The sequence below is a fragment of the Eurosta solidaginis genome, chromosome 3, assembly GCF_040869045.1.
Source record: "Eurosta solidaginis isolate ZX-2024a chromosome 3, ASM4086904v1, whole genome shotgun sequence".
Classification (NCBI taxonomy): domain Eukaryota; kingdom Metazoa; phylum Arthropoda; class Insecta; order Diptera; family Tephritidae; genus Eurosta; species Eurosta solidaginis.
This window is the reverse complement of record NC_090321.1, coordinates 209,463,808-209,481,677: the sequence shown is the minus strand read 5'-3', so window position 1 is coordinate 209,481,677 and position 17,870 is coordinate 209,463,808. Positions and strand designations below refer to the sequence as shown.

Sequence of the window (17,870 nt, the reverse complement as noted above, 5' to 3'; positions counted from 1 at the left end):
CACCCCATCCCCAAGTTCCATGAGGAGCTTGGGGTCGCCAGAACCTCGTCTGTTAGTGAAACAGGATTCGCCGCGGATAGGTGAGGTTGAAAATTGGGTTTGGAGAAGCTATATATTGCGCTGGCGACCTAAAGGGTTGCGCTACACAGCCCCTTGAATCTGGTATTTTGGTCGCCTCTTACGACAGGCATACTTGCCGCGGGTATATTCTGATCCCCTAACCCGCTGGGGTACATTTTCTTTACTCAAACGCATGTGTATTTAAGTAGATAATTTATAAATGTGACAAAAATTTTGAAACTGGTTCTCTGAGTGTTGTACATTTGGTCTAGAAGACGTGGAATAGTTTCTACGTTTACTACGTTTCCTAGACAGAGAGAACTGGCCTAATATAAAATATGATTTTGTGATATAAGAAATTTACTACGAAATTTTGACTTTTGGTACGAAATATTTGCTACAAATTTGCTCTAGGGTTGTTCCAACACTGGCAGCGACGGACAATCAGCAAAACAAGAGGTGAATTAATTTTCGCTTGTATTTCAAACATCTAAATTTAAATATTATACACAAATACTACTAAATAAAGCTTGCGTTTGTGCTTAAAGCTCTGCTGGCGTTGTGCATCACTGATCTACACGTATGATTTATCTACGCACGCATACAAAAACAGAAAAATAAAGTTATGATAAACCATGAAAGCCAATAGTAATTGAACAAATTTCGACTTAATTTCATACAAAATGAGTCAGTTGCATTCAAAATTCCAACAGTAATAAACCGTTCATCGAAGAATACAGAGCTGTTTTAGGCATTAAACCAAGAAAAGTTATATTAAGAGAACAAAGATAAGAACGTAAAAAATTATTAAACAAGTGCAAATAAAAAAGTAAATAAATAGTAGCGCTTAGACACTTTTTGTGCAAATAAAAGCGAACGAACAAACAATGGGTAAGAGGTGAACTTACGCAGCGAAAAATTGTGAAATGTTGATTGATGCTTTTATAAGTACATTAGGGCGTTTCAAAAAAAGTGTTTGTGTTTTCCGCGGTATAATGTTCAAAAGTGTTGTTTAAGTTTAAGTCCCCAACGAGGGGAGCTATAAATGTGTTTGCTTAATCTAATAATAGGGTGGAAGATATCACACTTTCTAATTTCCACTACAAATTTTAGTGAGAGAACTGTACCTATTTACATTTTTCAGTTTATTGAAAGTTTTATTTAAAAATAATTTGTAATTTTACTTTATCAATTTTTAGTTTTTTTTTTTTATAAAATTATTGACGAAGTAAACTTAGTAGACTTAGCGAAACATGTTATTATTATTATTTTTTTTTTAAAGCATTCACTTCTCTATAGTAATACCTATGTAAGTCAAATTTCCTGGCACAATTTGTGTTGTGATAGCCCTAATATTAATATACATACATATGTAGCTCATATTCTTAGCGGTTAAGATTCGAAATCAAACTTTTGGGCAAGGTTGCGAAAGAAAATGTATTTTTAGAAACACCCTATTATACATCCTTGTAAGCATTAGAGTGCTACAGCAAAATGATTTGCTTTCTTTCCAACGAAATTATAATATCTAACTGCTATAAACAATAAACAAAAGTTGAAGCGGCTTAAAGAGTCTACCGAAAGTCAACTTGAAGAAAACAACACTCAAAACCCATTGAATTTTGTTTTAAATAATGGAGTTATTGTTTGTCTGGTATTTGATACAAGGCGCGATAACCTCAAAAGAGATTTTCCAACAAATTGAAGGGACGGGACCTAAATATTTTATGTCGACTCCTGCATCTGCAAGGCAGATAAGTTTTAATTGAGAAGCTTTTCATGGCAGAAATACACTCGGAGAATTTGCCACATCACTGCCGCGGGACAAATCCACTTTGGCAACACTTGTTTTAAATTGAAAAACCTTGTTTTTTCAATGTTTCTATGCTTCGATGCTCTGTCTGTATTCGTCTTTGTCCAATAATGACAATTTTTTCACAACTTCATGTGGATTTAGTTCGCCCACTTTATAGTGCGAAGGAACCAAGGATATCAAACATTCACCTTCCATGTTGATCTAAGTTTAGCTAATTTTTAAATGACATTTTATAAGTAGTTGGAGTTACAGGAGCAGTCTAAATAAACAATTGAGTTTGTAAGCAAAGGAATGGTTCCTTTTTTCAACTTTCACTGTTTTTAGATCCTTAAAATTTTCACATTCTTGCATGAATCCAGAAGAACTTACAAACTTAATAGGCAAACATTGCGGATCTTCTTTCAAAAAACTGATGCAATTGCATATAAGCTGCGGCTGACTGAACTCTGACATTGCTAAGGGAAAATGGAATTTTAAAAATTTTCTGAACATGCGCAAGTGTTAAAAATGGGTACTTTAGTGGCCAGTAGCGGAAACCTTGAGGTCCAGTTCTGAATTCTCTTTCCGGAAAATGTCAAGAAGTCATGAGCTGTTTGTGGTATCTCCTTGGTCTTGTTGGCTAAACTGGGTGGCCTCAAATCATCACACTCAGAATAGATTTTAAATTGGTCAGCAAAGCAAAAGAACTACCTGCCTTCTCGCTCTTTCGTAATGCCTCTGAACCAGCATGCTTAACGAACGAAACGATATCATTCGTTACGATAATCAACGTTAATAAACGAAACGAAGTCATTTCGTTTCGTTTATTAACGTTAAGAACGACAAATTAACGTTAATTTGACGATCTTAACGTTAATAAACGAACGAAGTGACTTCGTTTCGTTTATTAGCGTTGATTATCGTAACGAAATGATATCGTTTCGTTCGTTAAGCATGCCTGCTCTGAACTAAAGACATCATCAGCTTAATTTTCCTAGAAATAACAAGTGCTTAAAGCCACATATCTTTTTAGAGATGTGGATTGCTTTGATATAATTAAGATTGTATTGATATAATGTTTCTTCATAATGCAGGTTTTTTTAAAGCAACCTTTACATAATTTATATAAGAAAAAACAATATATATTTTTTTTCCCATATGAAGACAATCTACTGTCCATTAGACTGAGTTGGTCCCCATACGAAATAAAAAGTTGCAAAAGTCCGCCTGTAAATTTCAAGATCTCGTTGAGAGAGTTCGGATTTTTATCTGTATTTTTTTGATCCTGGCAAATACAACCGAAATTATAATTTTTTTCTTTTAAATTGGTTATTTGACATCTGATTTATAAATTAAAACGTCATTATATTTGCCTTGAGCAGCTTTACATATTCTTTTAGAGGGTTTTGCAATCATTTTAACATACACGCTCTTCATAGTTTGGTTAAAATAAAATCATACTTTAAGGCCCACTTGCAGAACGGAAATTTAAGTCAGAGGTTACCTGATACGAGGGGTTAAACTCATAAATTTTTCACAATTTTTTAAATTAACTCTGAGCTAAAAAAATAACCTGGCGTTCTGCAAGTGGACCTAAGGGGCTACAAATGGGCAAGACTATACGAAAACGACTTCAGAAGTTAAAACGCACATTACAAGAAATTGTAGACATTCTCAAGACAAAAGTTTAGCAATAATTAAAAAAAATGTAAGAAACCCTCTCAACATAAGCTTTAAATTTAGGGGCGGACTTTTGCAACTCATTTTTTTGACCCAGTCTACTGTCTATATATTCATATGAGTAATTAATAAATTGATAAAAGGGTACCAAAGTGATTATGTCACATGTGTTTCGTCCGATTTAGTGATAACAATTCAACTGTTAGCTTCTGGTTTGATTGTAAAGCGAAATATGGTTGGCCTTTATTATAGGCAACATACAAAAGTACATACCCCGCACCATATCAATCACAAAAGCTGCTAAGTTGCCTATGGAATTTTTTTGCTAATTACCAAACGCAGCATCTGCCAATAAAATTTTTGGATAATACTGGGACTTCCTGAATAGGTACTATTTCGGGCACCAGGGTACGAGCCCATAAACTTTGCCATCTCAGTCGAGTATATACTTATCCATCATACCTTGCGAAATTCAGATTATTTTCGCATACTTATCATAATGAAATAAGAAATTTTTTCGTCAACTTTTAACTAACTTGAGGCTGGAATACTTCTATGTCAAATCTGGTACATAATTGATATCTTGTAGGTTCGAAGTTGTTAGCAACTAATTTACTTTTTTTTCCGCTCTATTGTGCATACAGAAGCTTTCGTATAATTGAATTGCAACTCCATACTTTTAGGCGCTACAATTTCGGTGGAACGCGGTGCTGTTTTTCAACGCGGTGAATCGCTTTTTAGCATATTTGTTTATGTGTGTGTATGTATGTGTCGCAACCCATCTAGCATTTTGAGGCAGAAAACGTATCGAAACCGAGTATGCATTACGGTTCTAAATTGCGGAAGGGAGCTGAAAACTACTATTATATATGTCGAAAAGATCAATTAAAGTTTAAATTAAAAGCCAAATATCAGATTTCTTCCAGTTCTCCTTTTTTGTAAAAATTATACTACTGGATTGAAAACGAAACGTGTCATGTGGGTTTCCTTCATTGTGGGTGATCTGAATATCAGCATTATTTCTCGACAGTTATATTTTTTAGGAAATGGTTTATTCTTATGATGTGAGCCAAACCTGACGAAAGATAAAAATTTCTCAAATATTTCGATCCGTACTTCACCTATTATTATCATAATTTACAGCGTTAATTTGAAGCTAAGATCTTTGTGAATCTTAGTAGAAACTAGTATATTAACATATTGTTTTACGGATATCCTATCCTGGCAAAAATGACCATTCACCTTAAGGGGAAGAGCCTTAGATGGCATTTTCTCGAACTTGCTATTCTTGAATACCTCGTTTTTCCATATGGCGATACAGTTCTTTCGGATGAGAAGATTTTGTGAGCGCTTTCTGCCGGCAACACGTAATGCATTCCTCGGTGGACAATACTAGACGGCAAGTCAAAAGATGTGCACATAAACATAAACACTGCGCGTCTAGTGTTACCATCAATGCCAAGAGGTTGCAGAAACCATCAAACCATCTAAAGCAACCCTTGGCAATGATAGATTTAAATATCTGGCGCTTGTCTTCAACCTGTCGCCGTCCACTTTCGTCATCCCAGAAAAATGTAAAATGGCGAGGGTGGTACCGCTACTAAAGCCTGGGAAACAAACTAACGTTGGAGACTCATATCCTCCAATAACTCTCCTATTGCCAGTAGCCAAGCCATTTGAAGCCGTCCTACTCCCTTATTGCACCGCAAACGTGCGACATGCCAAACAACATGGTTTTAGAAAATTACATAGCACGGCTTTCCGCGGTAAGCGGCATCAACACACAAATAAATTGCGTATTGTATCAAGAATCCCACCATAAAACAATACCCGAAGCGCTAAACTTTTCAACAGCCTTTGACGCAATCAATCACATTACCTTAATGAAAAACTTGGAAAGGTCAACCCTTCTACCAAGTCTCAAAAGATTGACCGCTAGTTATCTGTTTGTACGGCAAGCATCGGTCCAGTTCAGGTACGTAACATCAAAACCAAGAAGAATTAAACAAGGGCGGAGAAGAGTCTCCACTTTTATTTAATTTTTACACATCAAAGCTCCCTTCCCCACCCGCATTTAAGTACCATATGTGGTTCTGCTTGCTAAGTTTGCTTTCCAATTAAAGTTTTATCTATGCAAGCAGAAAAAGTTTAGAAGCGATAGAAAAAATTGTCCTTTCTTCTGGTTTTCATTTTAAAGTGTTTGTGCTCTTTCATAGTAAATTTGGGTCACAAAAAGAAAAAAATTGGTAGAGGCAACAGTGTTTAGAACCCTAAACTTGCTGTATATACAGCTACTGAGTAGACATCGTTGTCTGTTCGATTCACCGATACCTATTTTATCACTTCCCTGGTCAAATGCATTTTCAAAATGTTGGCTGGGCTAAAGCATATGTATTGTAACGAATTTACTGCAATTCCCCTTATTTGCAATCTTCTGCTAACGTTCGTATCGCTAAACTGTTGAATAAATAACTCCAATATTGAATAATGGAAAAATGGCCTTTATTAAAGTACTTCACAATAACAATTATACTTTGCAACTAGCTTGCTTAATAATCAAACTGACTGATAGCTTAAATGGAACTGAATTCTCGTGCCTTTACTGTCGCGGCCTTTTATACTTTTTGATTTCTCGTTGCATACTTCTAGGCTTTTCTATTCCAGAACTTACTAGTTAGTTATCAGATACAAAATCACCAGCCACAACTATGTTTATAGCTTCTCATATGCGCGCGAGTAATATTTGCACAAATTATTGCCCTCTCTTGTGAGCACCTTAGATAAGATATATGCATGTGTTTGTGCGTTGCTTCTCCGCTGCTCGTATAGACATGTGTGTAGACGTAATGATTGAATTATTGATGTGCATACAAGTCACTGCTTAGCATCGGCTTAGAGATGATAGTATCCATTAAAAAAAAAAATAGTATCCATTAGTGTTGCTAATATTCGTCACAGTATGTATAATTTATATATTATATATAAAATAGTCGCTTCTTAAAAAAACAACCATAGGAAGTGCCCGATAATAATATAAGTATTACCATTCTTAGGTATATTTCTTGGTTTAGTTTGTTTCATAGTTAATAATCTTCAAAATACTGTCTGTATTTACTTTATTGAATAAAATATCATTAAGTATTTATAATTTCTAATAAACCACCAATAATTTGAGATTTCCAATTTCTTTTTATTGCAGACCATCATTGGGTACATTCTTCGCCATATCAACCTTTACCACCATTTGCAGTAGTCGGCGGCCATGACTCTGATGGTGCCCCGATGTACGTAGGACGTTCACATCATGAAGGCGATTTGTTACCAGCCAAAGTAGTACCCAACAAAGGCAATGCTTATGTGTGCTGGGGTGGTAAAGAAATTACAAAATCACACTACGAAATCCTAGTTGGTCAAGGTTATGGTTGGGTCCCGTACGGTGGTGGTGCAGTACCACCCAATGCCGTGCTCAGCGGCCAAACACGTACCGGTGAGCCTTTGTATATTGGACGTGGTCATCATGCTAATAGTTTGACAGTTGGTAAAATCCATCCATCACATGGCTGCTTGTATATACCATTCGGCGGAAATGAGGTGCGTATCGGAACATATGAAGTACTCATCAAACAAGCGACAGATCAATGGATACCTGCACAACCTCATTATACGCCACCCAATGCTGTCGTGGCCGGTTATGATACGGATCGTGCACCTATTTATGTGGCACGCGCAATGCATGAAGGTGAGATGATGCCCGCAAAATTTGTTCCAAACAAAGGTAGTGCATACGTCTGTTGTGGTGGTTATGAGATTAATAAGATTGCGTTTGATGTGCTCTGTGGTTATGGCTATAGCTGGGTGCATGTGTATAATCATGCTTTGCCACCAAATGCTGTTTGGACTGGTGTTGGACGCAATGGTCAGCGTTTATATATTGGACGTGGCCATCATCATGGCAGTCTAACGCCAGGTTTAGTGTCGCAGTTACAGCGTTGCTTATTTATTCCGTATGGCGGGTGTGAAATACGTATCGACTCTTATGAAGTTCTTTGCCGGTATTGAATTTAATGCATTTTTTAGCTTTTTCCTTAAAGGACTAAAAATTTGGTGTTAGTATTTGTATTCGAGTTATAGTAAATAAAACCATGGATTACACATAACCGTTATTGGTCATAACTTAAGGAAAAAAATCACGCTCAAGGGGTCTCACTTGCACAAGAGGTATACCAAGTCTTTTAGTTTTATTTGGAAAAAAAACATTTTTTTTGAGTTTTTGTATTTCGTTATGAAAATAGTATTTCGTCAGCTTAATGTGAAAATGTGCTAAGTCACTTTTTACGAATTTTACAGGAGACGAAAAAAACTGAATCATTTTTGAAATAACCTTTTTTTTTGTGAATGAGGATTCCTTAGTTGCAATGCTTTTGAGTGTAGAAGCTTCGAAAAAGATAAATAAAAATCATGTATGCTAACCCAGCAGCTATTTTATGACTTAGCACAATTTCCTCACTCAAAACAATTTTTTTCTCTTGACTTAGCACTTTTTACTCAATTACCCTTTAATGATTGAAATATAACACTAAAACTATATATTTCACAAAAAATACTATTTATTTGTCAAACTATTTCTAACTATTGGTGGCCACCGTGGTGGGATGGTAGCGTGCTCCGCCTACCACACCGAGGATCCTGGGTTCACACTCCGGGCAAAGCAACATCAAAATTTTAGAAATAAGGTTTTTCAATTAGAACAAAATTTTTCTAAGCGGGGTCGCCCCTCGGCAGTGTTTGGCAAGCACTCCGAGTTTATTTCTGCCATGAAAAGCTCTCAGTGAAAACTCATCTGCCTCGCAGATGCCGTTCGGAGTCGGCATAAAACAAGTAGGTCCCGTCCCGCCAATTTGTAGGAAAAATTAAAAAAAAAGGAGCACGACGTAAATTGGAAGAGAAGCTCGGCCTAAAATCTCTTCGGAGGTTATCGCGCCTTACATTTATTTAATTATTTTATTTCAAACGGTTCTGATCTGGACTCTTTTGCCGGATGGTACGCAGACTTATTTTTAAATTCAAACAAATGCTGTGTTATGTCTTATTCCATAAACACAACTGCCACATACTTTATCTACAAACTAAATGCTAAATCTCTTAATCGCTGTCAAGAGAGTAAAGACTTGGGTGTAATTTTTGACTCCAAACTCTCTTTTTCTAGTCACATTGATTTCGTTGTTTCAAAATTTGTTGCAATGTTTGGGTTTAGTAGACGTAACACCAGTGACTTTAAGGACCCTATGACGTTGAAGGCACTTTATATATGCTTGGTCAGAAGTGGTATTGAATATTGCTCAATAATATGGAATCCTTTCTATGAATCTAACTCCTATAAAATTGAGAAAGTTCAAAAATTTTTTTACAAAATTGCTTTACGTATGCTTCACTGGCCGGGAGGCCGTCTGGCTTCATCATATATGTACCAGCAGTCACAAATTGCTTGGTCTTCAGGCTTTGCATGACAGAAGAAATTTTATCTCATTCATGCTTGCCTATAATGTAAATGGAACTGGGGGTGGGGAGGGCGGGATGGCTTAGAAGGTTTAATGTAGTCATATAAAAAATTCCCGAGATGGTCGAGCTAGTAGTACCTTAATAGTGGTTTTTACCGGAACTTACCGGATCTATATCCGGCAAAGGGCCATCAACATCGGTAATACTCCCCAAAGCCTTCGGGGAGTGTTGCCAGGTGATGAACAAAAAAGAAGCTAGATTGGCAAAAAAAAAAGGTTAGAAAAAGCTAAATTTAGAAAAAAAAGAAGCTAAAAAAAGGCCAGCCATTTTTTTGGTTAATTCATAAAATTTTTTTTATATTTTAGTTTACACATTTGTAAATAAAAACTTATAACCATAACTTAAACATAACTTCTTGTTTCAAAACATATCAGGCACATTTTCCTTGAACAGCACATAGAATTACTTTAAATGACTGCATATGTGCGGCCACCGTGGTGTGATGGTAGCGTGCTCCGCCTATCACACTGTATGCCCTGGGTTCGCACCACGGGCAAAGCAACATCAACATTTTAGAAATAAGGTTTTTCAATTAGAAGACAATTTTTCTAAGCGGGGTCGCCCCTCGGCAGTGTTTGGCAAGCGCTCCGGGTGTATTTCTGCCATGAAAAGCTCTCAGTGAAAACTCATCTGCCTTGCAGATGCCGTTCGGAGTCTGCATAAAACATGTAGGTCCCGTCCGGCCAATTTGTAGGGAAAATCAAGAGGAGCACGACGCAAATTGGAAGAGAAGCTCGGCCTTAGATCTCTCCTGAGGTTATCGCACCTTACATTTATTTTTTTTATTTATATGTGTATATACATAAAAAAAAATATATTACAAACTAATTATTTATATAAAATATTCCCCGTCTGAAGAAATAGAAGAGCTTAAGACTGCGTATAAAGTTTGTCTATTTACCATAGATATGAGATCATCGGTAATTTCAAAGTCATTACAACATTTAGATAAGCGTTTTGACGAGCATCTAATATTAAGCAGCGCATTAAGCATTTTAATTTTTAGTTTGTTCCTTAATTTAGTTTTCAGAATTTTCATGCCACTAAAAATTCTTTCAATCTCCGCGTTACTGAGTGGTAATACTAAAAAACTAAATATGAATTCTCGGACTTCCGACCAAATTTCCATGGTGGAGTGTACATTTTTCCATTGTATAGTTATAAGTTTTCGCCACTGCAGCTCTATTAATGCTATTTGACTTGAAGAATAACTATACTTCTCTTTTTCAAAGTAAGAAAATACATCTGGCTTTGAAACTTTCAACTAATTTTCAGCAGAAAAAGGGTTAATCTTTTGTAGAGAACTCATATTATTAGGTATTAGGTGTTCACAGGAACTATTGAAATTATTTTATTTTAGAAATTATTAAAAAGTAAAAAAGGCTAGAAAAAAGTCACGAAGCTAAACCAAAAATTTCGAGGCTAAAGGCAAAAAAAAGGCTAAATATAGCCTCGAAAAGGCTAACCTAGCAACACTGATTGTAAACAAGTAGAAACTATATGAGAACTATAAACACACGAAATAGTTGGTAAGTTCTGGAATTAGAAGAGCCTAGATGTATGCAGCGTAAACTATAAAAGCGGCGCAAGCGAGTAAGAAGTAATTCAGTTTGATTCAGGGATGCACCTTAACGTTAAGCTAATCGTTTATCCAAAAATTTCCACCGTTTCCGTTGAAACACTTCGAAATATTATCGATAAAGAAATTATCAAGATAAATTGTATCTCGATTTTAGCCGAAACAAAAAGCTTTCGTTATCGTTAAAAACTTTAACAAAAACGTGATACTTTATGTTTGAATTGTGCTGGCAATGCTATAGCCATCGTGAAGCCGTAAGGTGGTAACAGCGAGCGGACATACACACACAAACTCCATGTAATTTGTTTGTGTAATTCATTGGTGGTAATGTCAAAAATACTCTGAGAAATGTTCGTACTGTCAAAATTCATGAGAAAAGTTGCAATCAGCTTGCCTGATGCTTACACCTTTAATGACTCCGCCATCAATCAGCTTTGCCAGCATAGTTTGAAATTAATAATCAACATAAACGATTTGATTTCGTTTTGATATGGCAGAAAACGAAACAAAATCATTTCGTTAATTTGACGTTCTTAACGTTAATAAACGAAACGAAATGACTTTGTTTCGTTTATTAACGTTAATTATCGTAACGAAATGATATCGGTTCGTTGGTTAAGCATGCCTGGTTTGATTTGATTTTCGATTAAGACGATATCTAGCGAGCAATAGCAGTATTATTTTGAAAGTCAGTTTCATTTAAGCTATCAGTTTGGTTATTAAGCCAGCTAATTGCAAAGTATGAGTGTTATTGTGAAGTACTTTAATAAAGGCCATTTTTCCATTATTCAATATTAGAGTTATTTATTCAACAGTTTAGTGATACGAACTTAGCAAAAAGGCAAATAAGAGGATTTGCAAGCAAATTCGTTACAATACAATTTTTCAAAAAAAGTGACTTAGAACATTTTCACATTAAGCTAACATTTTCACATTAAGCTAACGATTTGTTTTTCGAGTTGTTCCGCTCGTCAGCAATTTTTTATTTTTTCTTTCGTTGAAAAAATTAAAAACAATTACTATGTTCTGAGCGAAATAAAAAACTTTAATAATAACTGTAATTTTTCAAGAGAAGAAAAGCCTTAAAAAATAACTCTTATTTTCCAAGTGAAATAGAAAATGCGAAAATATTAAAAAACTGAAAAATAACTGTTATTTTTCGAGCAAAATGAAAAGCTCAAAAAAAAAAAACTGTTATGTTCTGAGCGAAATCAAAAAATTTGTTTAATAACAGTTATTTTTCAAGGAAAAAAACTAAAAATTAACTCATATTTTCCTAACGAAATAAAAAACTAAAATAATAATTATTTTCTAAGCGAAATGAAGAACTTTGAAAATAAAAACTCATACAAAAATGATTGAAAAGCAATTTGTATAAAAAAACTTTCAATTGTTACGAACCCTGATAAAATACATAGATCTATTTTGACTCCTTAAAACCCCACAACACACTGCGGACGTATGCACCCTTTGTATTATTTATTTATAAAATCTTGAGTAGTACTTTTCGTAAACCTTCCCTCAACTCTTTTCCTTCTATCCAAACTTTAGACCACAAATGGGTGCATTCGTCCGCGTATGCTTCAATGCCACAAAACGCTGTAATTGGCGGCAATGATTTCGACGGCGATCCCATTTACGTTGGTCGCACTTACCACAACGGCGACACACTTGTTGCTAAAATTGTGCCCAATAAACGCATCGCTTTCGTCTCATGGCGTGGCGAGGCCATACCCAAGGATCATTTTGAAGTATTGTGTGGCACAAATCTTGTCTGGCTTCAATGTTACGATCATATAATACCCGAAAATGCTGTGCTTTGTGGCAAAACTGCATTGGGTCAACTCGTTTATATTGGACGTGCTCATTATGAAGGTAGTTTAAGTATTGGAAAAGTTAGTTCCGTACATCGTGCCCTTTTCATACCATACAAAAATGCAGAACGTCGTTTGGAGTCATACGAAATATTAGTGGAACAGAAATCTAAAGGAGGTTGGGCTATCGATGAGAAACCAAAACTTCCACCACCATCAATTGTGAATGAAAAACATCCATATCCGGTACCAGCTACTACAGAATGGAATCCACAGCCACCACCTCATGATATTAAGCCACCAATGGCACCTATAATTCCTATGCCTATGCCTGTACCACCCTTTGGTGCAGCACCACCTGCAAGTGATCACTATGGCGCAAATGCACCACCACCATCAACACCAACCCCACCACCTTTTGATCCACCACCATCATATCAGTCCATTGGAGTTTCCGTTTATCCAGCACTACCATCTACACCATCCTATACATCAGCTACAACTTTCCCACAACAAACTGACACTTGGGTTGTCTCGAACGCTAATTATACACCACCAAATGCCGTACATGCTGGCCATGACACAGATCTTTCCCCAATTTTTGTTTGTCGCTGCTTTCATAATGGAGATTTGCTGCCTGGAAAATTGGTGCCTAGTCGCGCTTGCGCTTATGTATCTTATGAGGGTCAAGAGATACCCAAATCCAATGTTGAGATATTAATTGGAGATGGTTATGAGTGGGTGGCAGCAACGGATGGTGCTGTGCCGGCAGGTGCAATCGAAGCGGGACGCACTTCGAACGGTGAAACGTTGTATGTGGGTAGAGCTCAGTACTGTGGTAGTCTTACACCGGGTAAGGTTCAGCCTTCACATCGCGCTTTGTATATTGCTTTTGGTGGTTACGAGAGACGTATTCCATTTTATGAGGTGCTTGTACGTCGCAGCAACTATAATAGAGAGGAGTCAATAAAGATTTGCTATTGATTTCAAAAATTGGCAGCGGAAATCAATTTGTTCACAAATTTTAATTCATTAGGCTGATTTTTATATGCCATATGACCGATTTTTTTCCAAAAATTAGATTATGAGCTTTAGCCACTGTGCGAAACCCCAATCGGGAACAAAATTTATTTATGATATCGCCTACTTTAAAATTATCGATTTAAATTTTAATTTTTTGAGTCTGCACAAAAAAAGTTTATATTGCCACTCCCCTTAACCCTCTCCAAACGGGATCAAAATTTATATGTGATATTTTTGGCATTGGTATTATCGTTTGTAGGGATGAGACTGAGGAAAATCACTAATTTGGCATATAAGGACCACCCTAAAATACATATATCATACTTATGTAAAACGAAAAAATTCAGATTATACATATATTAAAGCAACCGTAGATGAATGTGTCTATTTATTTAGAAATATTCAGAACCAACGCCAGGCATTGAGTACATTTTTAATTAAATCAATCTTTCGTAGTAGGTAAGGCATTCGGCCAACGGATAAGGTCATGAACGTAAAAGTTATAAGCATATTTTTGCAGATACATATAACCGAAAGAACTCGTATTGCTATGCATTGTTGCTTCTTTGCCGTCCTAAATATTACCCCGATAGTGGTGGTTGCGTTGTGATTCAGTAAATCACTTGTTGATTTCTATGCAATTTTTACATTGAGTCTCTAGGTCAAAGCAAATGAAAGGCAATATTTTTATGTAAAAGTTTAATTTTAACCGAATTGGCCTTTGTAATATTGGAGGACAGAGTTGGGAAACATTCAAGTAACAGTTATTTTGTCACAGCGACTGAACAATCACAGCGACTGAACGATCACAGCGACTGAAAGATCACAGCGACGACTATGATTGCCTCTGCGTATCGTTCGAAATAACGCTTAGCAATTATTGCAATTACGGACACAGTCAAAGCTCTGATCACAGGAACAAGTAGCTGCAACATTATGCGAGTAAGTAGAACTAGATGTCGCAGTATACTGCTATCAGTGATTTAGGCTGCTATCTACTGCTAAACGCCTTTTTTTATTGTTCATGTGTCCGCATCCTGTGGGACGATTTAGTCGAAACTACTTCGTATGACCATTTCTGTGCGCTCCTTTTCAGCATGCATCAACTGCGTCATAACTATAAAGGCCATCTTGCTCACAGCACATTTGGGGAACTAAATTCCTAATGGAAAGCTCCTCTCAAAAAACTCTGTGTACAGGGAGTCTTTCGCCGTGAAAACGAAGACAGTGAAACATTACGTGCTCTGCGCTTTCCAATTCGGCGATATAGTGTGGACAGGAAGGATACTCCTCTATTCCACGCTTATGTAGATATTCCTTGAAGCCGCCGTGCCCGCTCAATATCTGTGTGAGGTGGTACTTTAGTTCGCCATGTTTTCGCTCGTACTATTCCGCCATATTCTGAACTAGCATGAGGGTCCAGCGCCTTTTTCTCGATTCTTCCCACCGTTTTTGCAACCCAACTATTGTTTGTGACCTTGCGCTTTTCTTAGCATCTTCAGATGATCGGCTGACTCCAATGCCATACAGATCGGCCATTTCACCTGAGAGTAGATCTACTGGGATTTTCCTGGATGAAATATGGAACGCGTCGTTGGACACCGTCCGTTAAGCACATGCTATTCGTATAACAGTAATACCGTAAGCTGCTAGTATATCTTTTTGGTGGACCATTTTAGATCCATGTCATACTGTTGCTGCATCTAATATTATCGAGCTGATTACGTTGGATAATAGCTGACAGATGGCTTCGCCTGGGCCGTCGATGTTTGGCATTATTCGCAGTAGGGCTCCAATAACTCTGGAAACTTTCGCCCGCACCGCCCTGAAGTGCTCCTTAAACGCATTCCATAGCGTTGGACCTAGAACAGATTCGTGAGGGACACCGCCCGTGATGCTGTGCTTTCTTGGTCCCTCATCGATATCAAAAAGGAGTACTTTGTCGCTTAAATGGCTACCAATATTCAGACCAGGTAAGCAGGTGTGCCAAAGTTTCGTAGCACTGTCATTATCTGTTCGCTTATACGTTAGCCGCAGATAGTAGCATAACTCGCGGATTCGTATTTTCGAAGCTTGTTATTTGGCTGAGAAAGAGCTGTGATTGGGTACATGCTTTGATTGAGCTGCGTTATATGTAGATTGTTTTGCTTTTGTTCAATCACAGTCACAGTAGAAAATCACTGCGAATAAGAAGAAGCATTCACAGATCAAGTTCATAACCAAAAAGCGCGGAGTCTGCCAACCCTACCAAAGGCTTTACAAACAAGCTTGTTCGTCATTCATTTATAAGAATGTCGTGTGAGCTTTAATGGGCCTAACAATACTGTTTTTTTTTATTTTTTATCCGTTTTGAGGTACTGCTGCTACTTGCCTATCAAATTGGATCTGAAAGATTTTGGAAAACGAGATATCGAGCTGTCTCCCTTCTCTCTATTTAAAACATATTACCTACCAACAGTTTCAATGGGATTATTCACTGTAAATTGCATATGCGAAGCCACAACAAACAAGTCACCTTTTACTCAGAAACTCGAGTCTGAGCAAATGCTCGCTTTTTAAGCATAAGGACCATTATGTTTTGCCTGAGTAAAGAAGTATCTCTCGCTCTATCAAACTGAATCAAATAGTTATTTTTGACTAAAGTGATACTTAGCAGGTGTACACTCTAAGCGATATGGAAAAACTAAAATAAAAAGCTGAAATTTTTACAGGCTATCCTGTATCTATCCCCGCGAGGGTCCTGCGCTCAACCCTTAGGCAAAGTAATATTAAACATATAGAAAACAGTTTTTTCAGTTAGAAAATAATTTTTCTAATCGAGCTCGAGTGTATTTCTGCCATGAAGATCTGCTCAGTGAAAATTCATCTGCCTTGCAGATGCCGTTCGAAGTCGGCATAAAACATGTAATTTATAGGGAAAATTAAAAGAGCACGAAGTAAATTGGAAGCGTAGCTCGGCCTAAATCTCCTCGGAGGTAAATCGCGCTAAGTATTTATTTTATTTTTATCTTTTATGAACAATATTTTCACAACAGCAAAAATGAAAAAAAAAAATTTTTTTTGCTCACCCTAATATTTTCTATAAATTTTTGAGACATTTTAATTATGCAGTTTTATAGCTCATCTACATAGTTCGAAGTTGAAAATTTGGAAAAGGTGATATTAAAACACACGTATAAATAGTTTATCAAAGTAGAGTCTGGAGATTGCCAGTATTTATTTTTTATTTCAAGTAGAAAAAACAATTTCTACTCTAACTCACATAGACGCATCGTCTAAGAAAACATCACTCATACGCCACGTTCTATCCAAGTGCTTTTCTAGTATTTAAATGCAAATTTTGCAGCAGTAAAGTTAAAACACTTAAATAAACGTTTAAGTAGAATTTCTTGTATGAAACAATCTTAACCCAATTCCGGGACAAGTCGTTAAGAGTTGACCCAAAAGGTCGAAACTCATACCACCTAATAGTTTTGAGTATTTAATAGAAACTAGAAAAAAAGTCGCAAAAGTTATCAGAGAGCGTAAGCTCTGCCAATGACGTTTATGTCATATTAGTCTTGGAACACATTCTTTTCTTCTTCACCTGAATCTTCATCGGATGTCTGGCCGTCTCCGGGGGGAGACCCCAAGCTCCTTATGGAGGTAGAGTGTGGGAGGGCAGGATGGCCTAGAAGGTTTAATATGGTCATATAAATCATTCCCGGGATAGTCGGGCTAGTAGCTTTATGGTGCTTGTTACCGGAACGTACTGGATCTATATCCGGGAAAGGGCCATCAACATCGACAACACTCCCCAAAATATACGGGGAGTGTCTTTATCGGTTATACAACAACAAAGAACACAACAACAGCAACAACATACAGATAAACACTTCTATAAAAATCGATAACACTCCGATAACTACTTGTTAACAAGTCGATATTTTTTCAACAGCAAACCGATTATTTTTATATAACAAATCAATAACTTTTTCATAACTAGTCGATAACTTTTCGATGACACATCAATACTTTTCGTTAGCAAGTATCCAAAAAGCGATAACACACTTATAACACTTCGATAAAGACTCTTAGCTCATCGATAACGAATGTATAACACTTCGACAACAAATTGATAGCTCGTCTATATCTCGTCGATAGCAAACCAATAAAAATTGGATAAGAAACGAGAACTTTTCTTTCCTTTCCTCTTCTTTGGTTTCCTTAGATATTGTTTCGCACGCCTTTCTTAGCATTTGTTTCAAAAACGCCCTATCTGAGCTCAAATTCAATACATTTTGACATTAGCTGGGGCGTTTATGAAAAAATGTCTGAGATAGGACGTTTTTCAACTGGCAGCCGGGATAGGATTATATTC

General features: G+C 36.7%; 1 protein-coding gene across 2 annotated transcripts; it reads left to right on the top strand.

The window, feature by feature from the left end:
• The first annotated feature begins 765 nt into the window (after positions 1-765).
• On the top strand, positions 766-13,883 carry LOC137245007 (natterin-1-like). Of its 2 annotated transcripts, XM_067774971.1 has the most exons (3): positions 766-951; positions 6,735-7,274; positions 12,225-13,883. In XM_067774971.1, exons 1-3 carry the CDS (start codon positions 948-950, stop codon positions 13,469-13,471), a joined length of 1,791 nt encoding a protein of 596 aa, XP_067631072.1. In that variant the 5' UTR covers positions 766-947; the 3' UTR covers positions 13,472-13,883. The 2 variants fall into 2 exon arrangements, with proteins under 2 accessions (XP_067631072.1, XP_067631074.1); XM_067774973.1 differs by lacking the exon at positions 12,225-13,883 and having other exon boundaries at positions 6,735-9,257.
• The last annotated feature ends 3,987 nt before the right edge of the window (positions 13,884-17,870 follow it).

Bases quoted from the DNA above. Each gene is read 5' to 3' on its own strand.
- LOC137245007 (XM_067774971.1), top strand. The intron at 7,275-12,224 runs GTGAGATGATGC...TCCAAACTTTAG, and splicing joins GGCACGCGCAATGCATGAAG to ACCACAAATGGGTGCATTCG.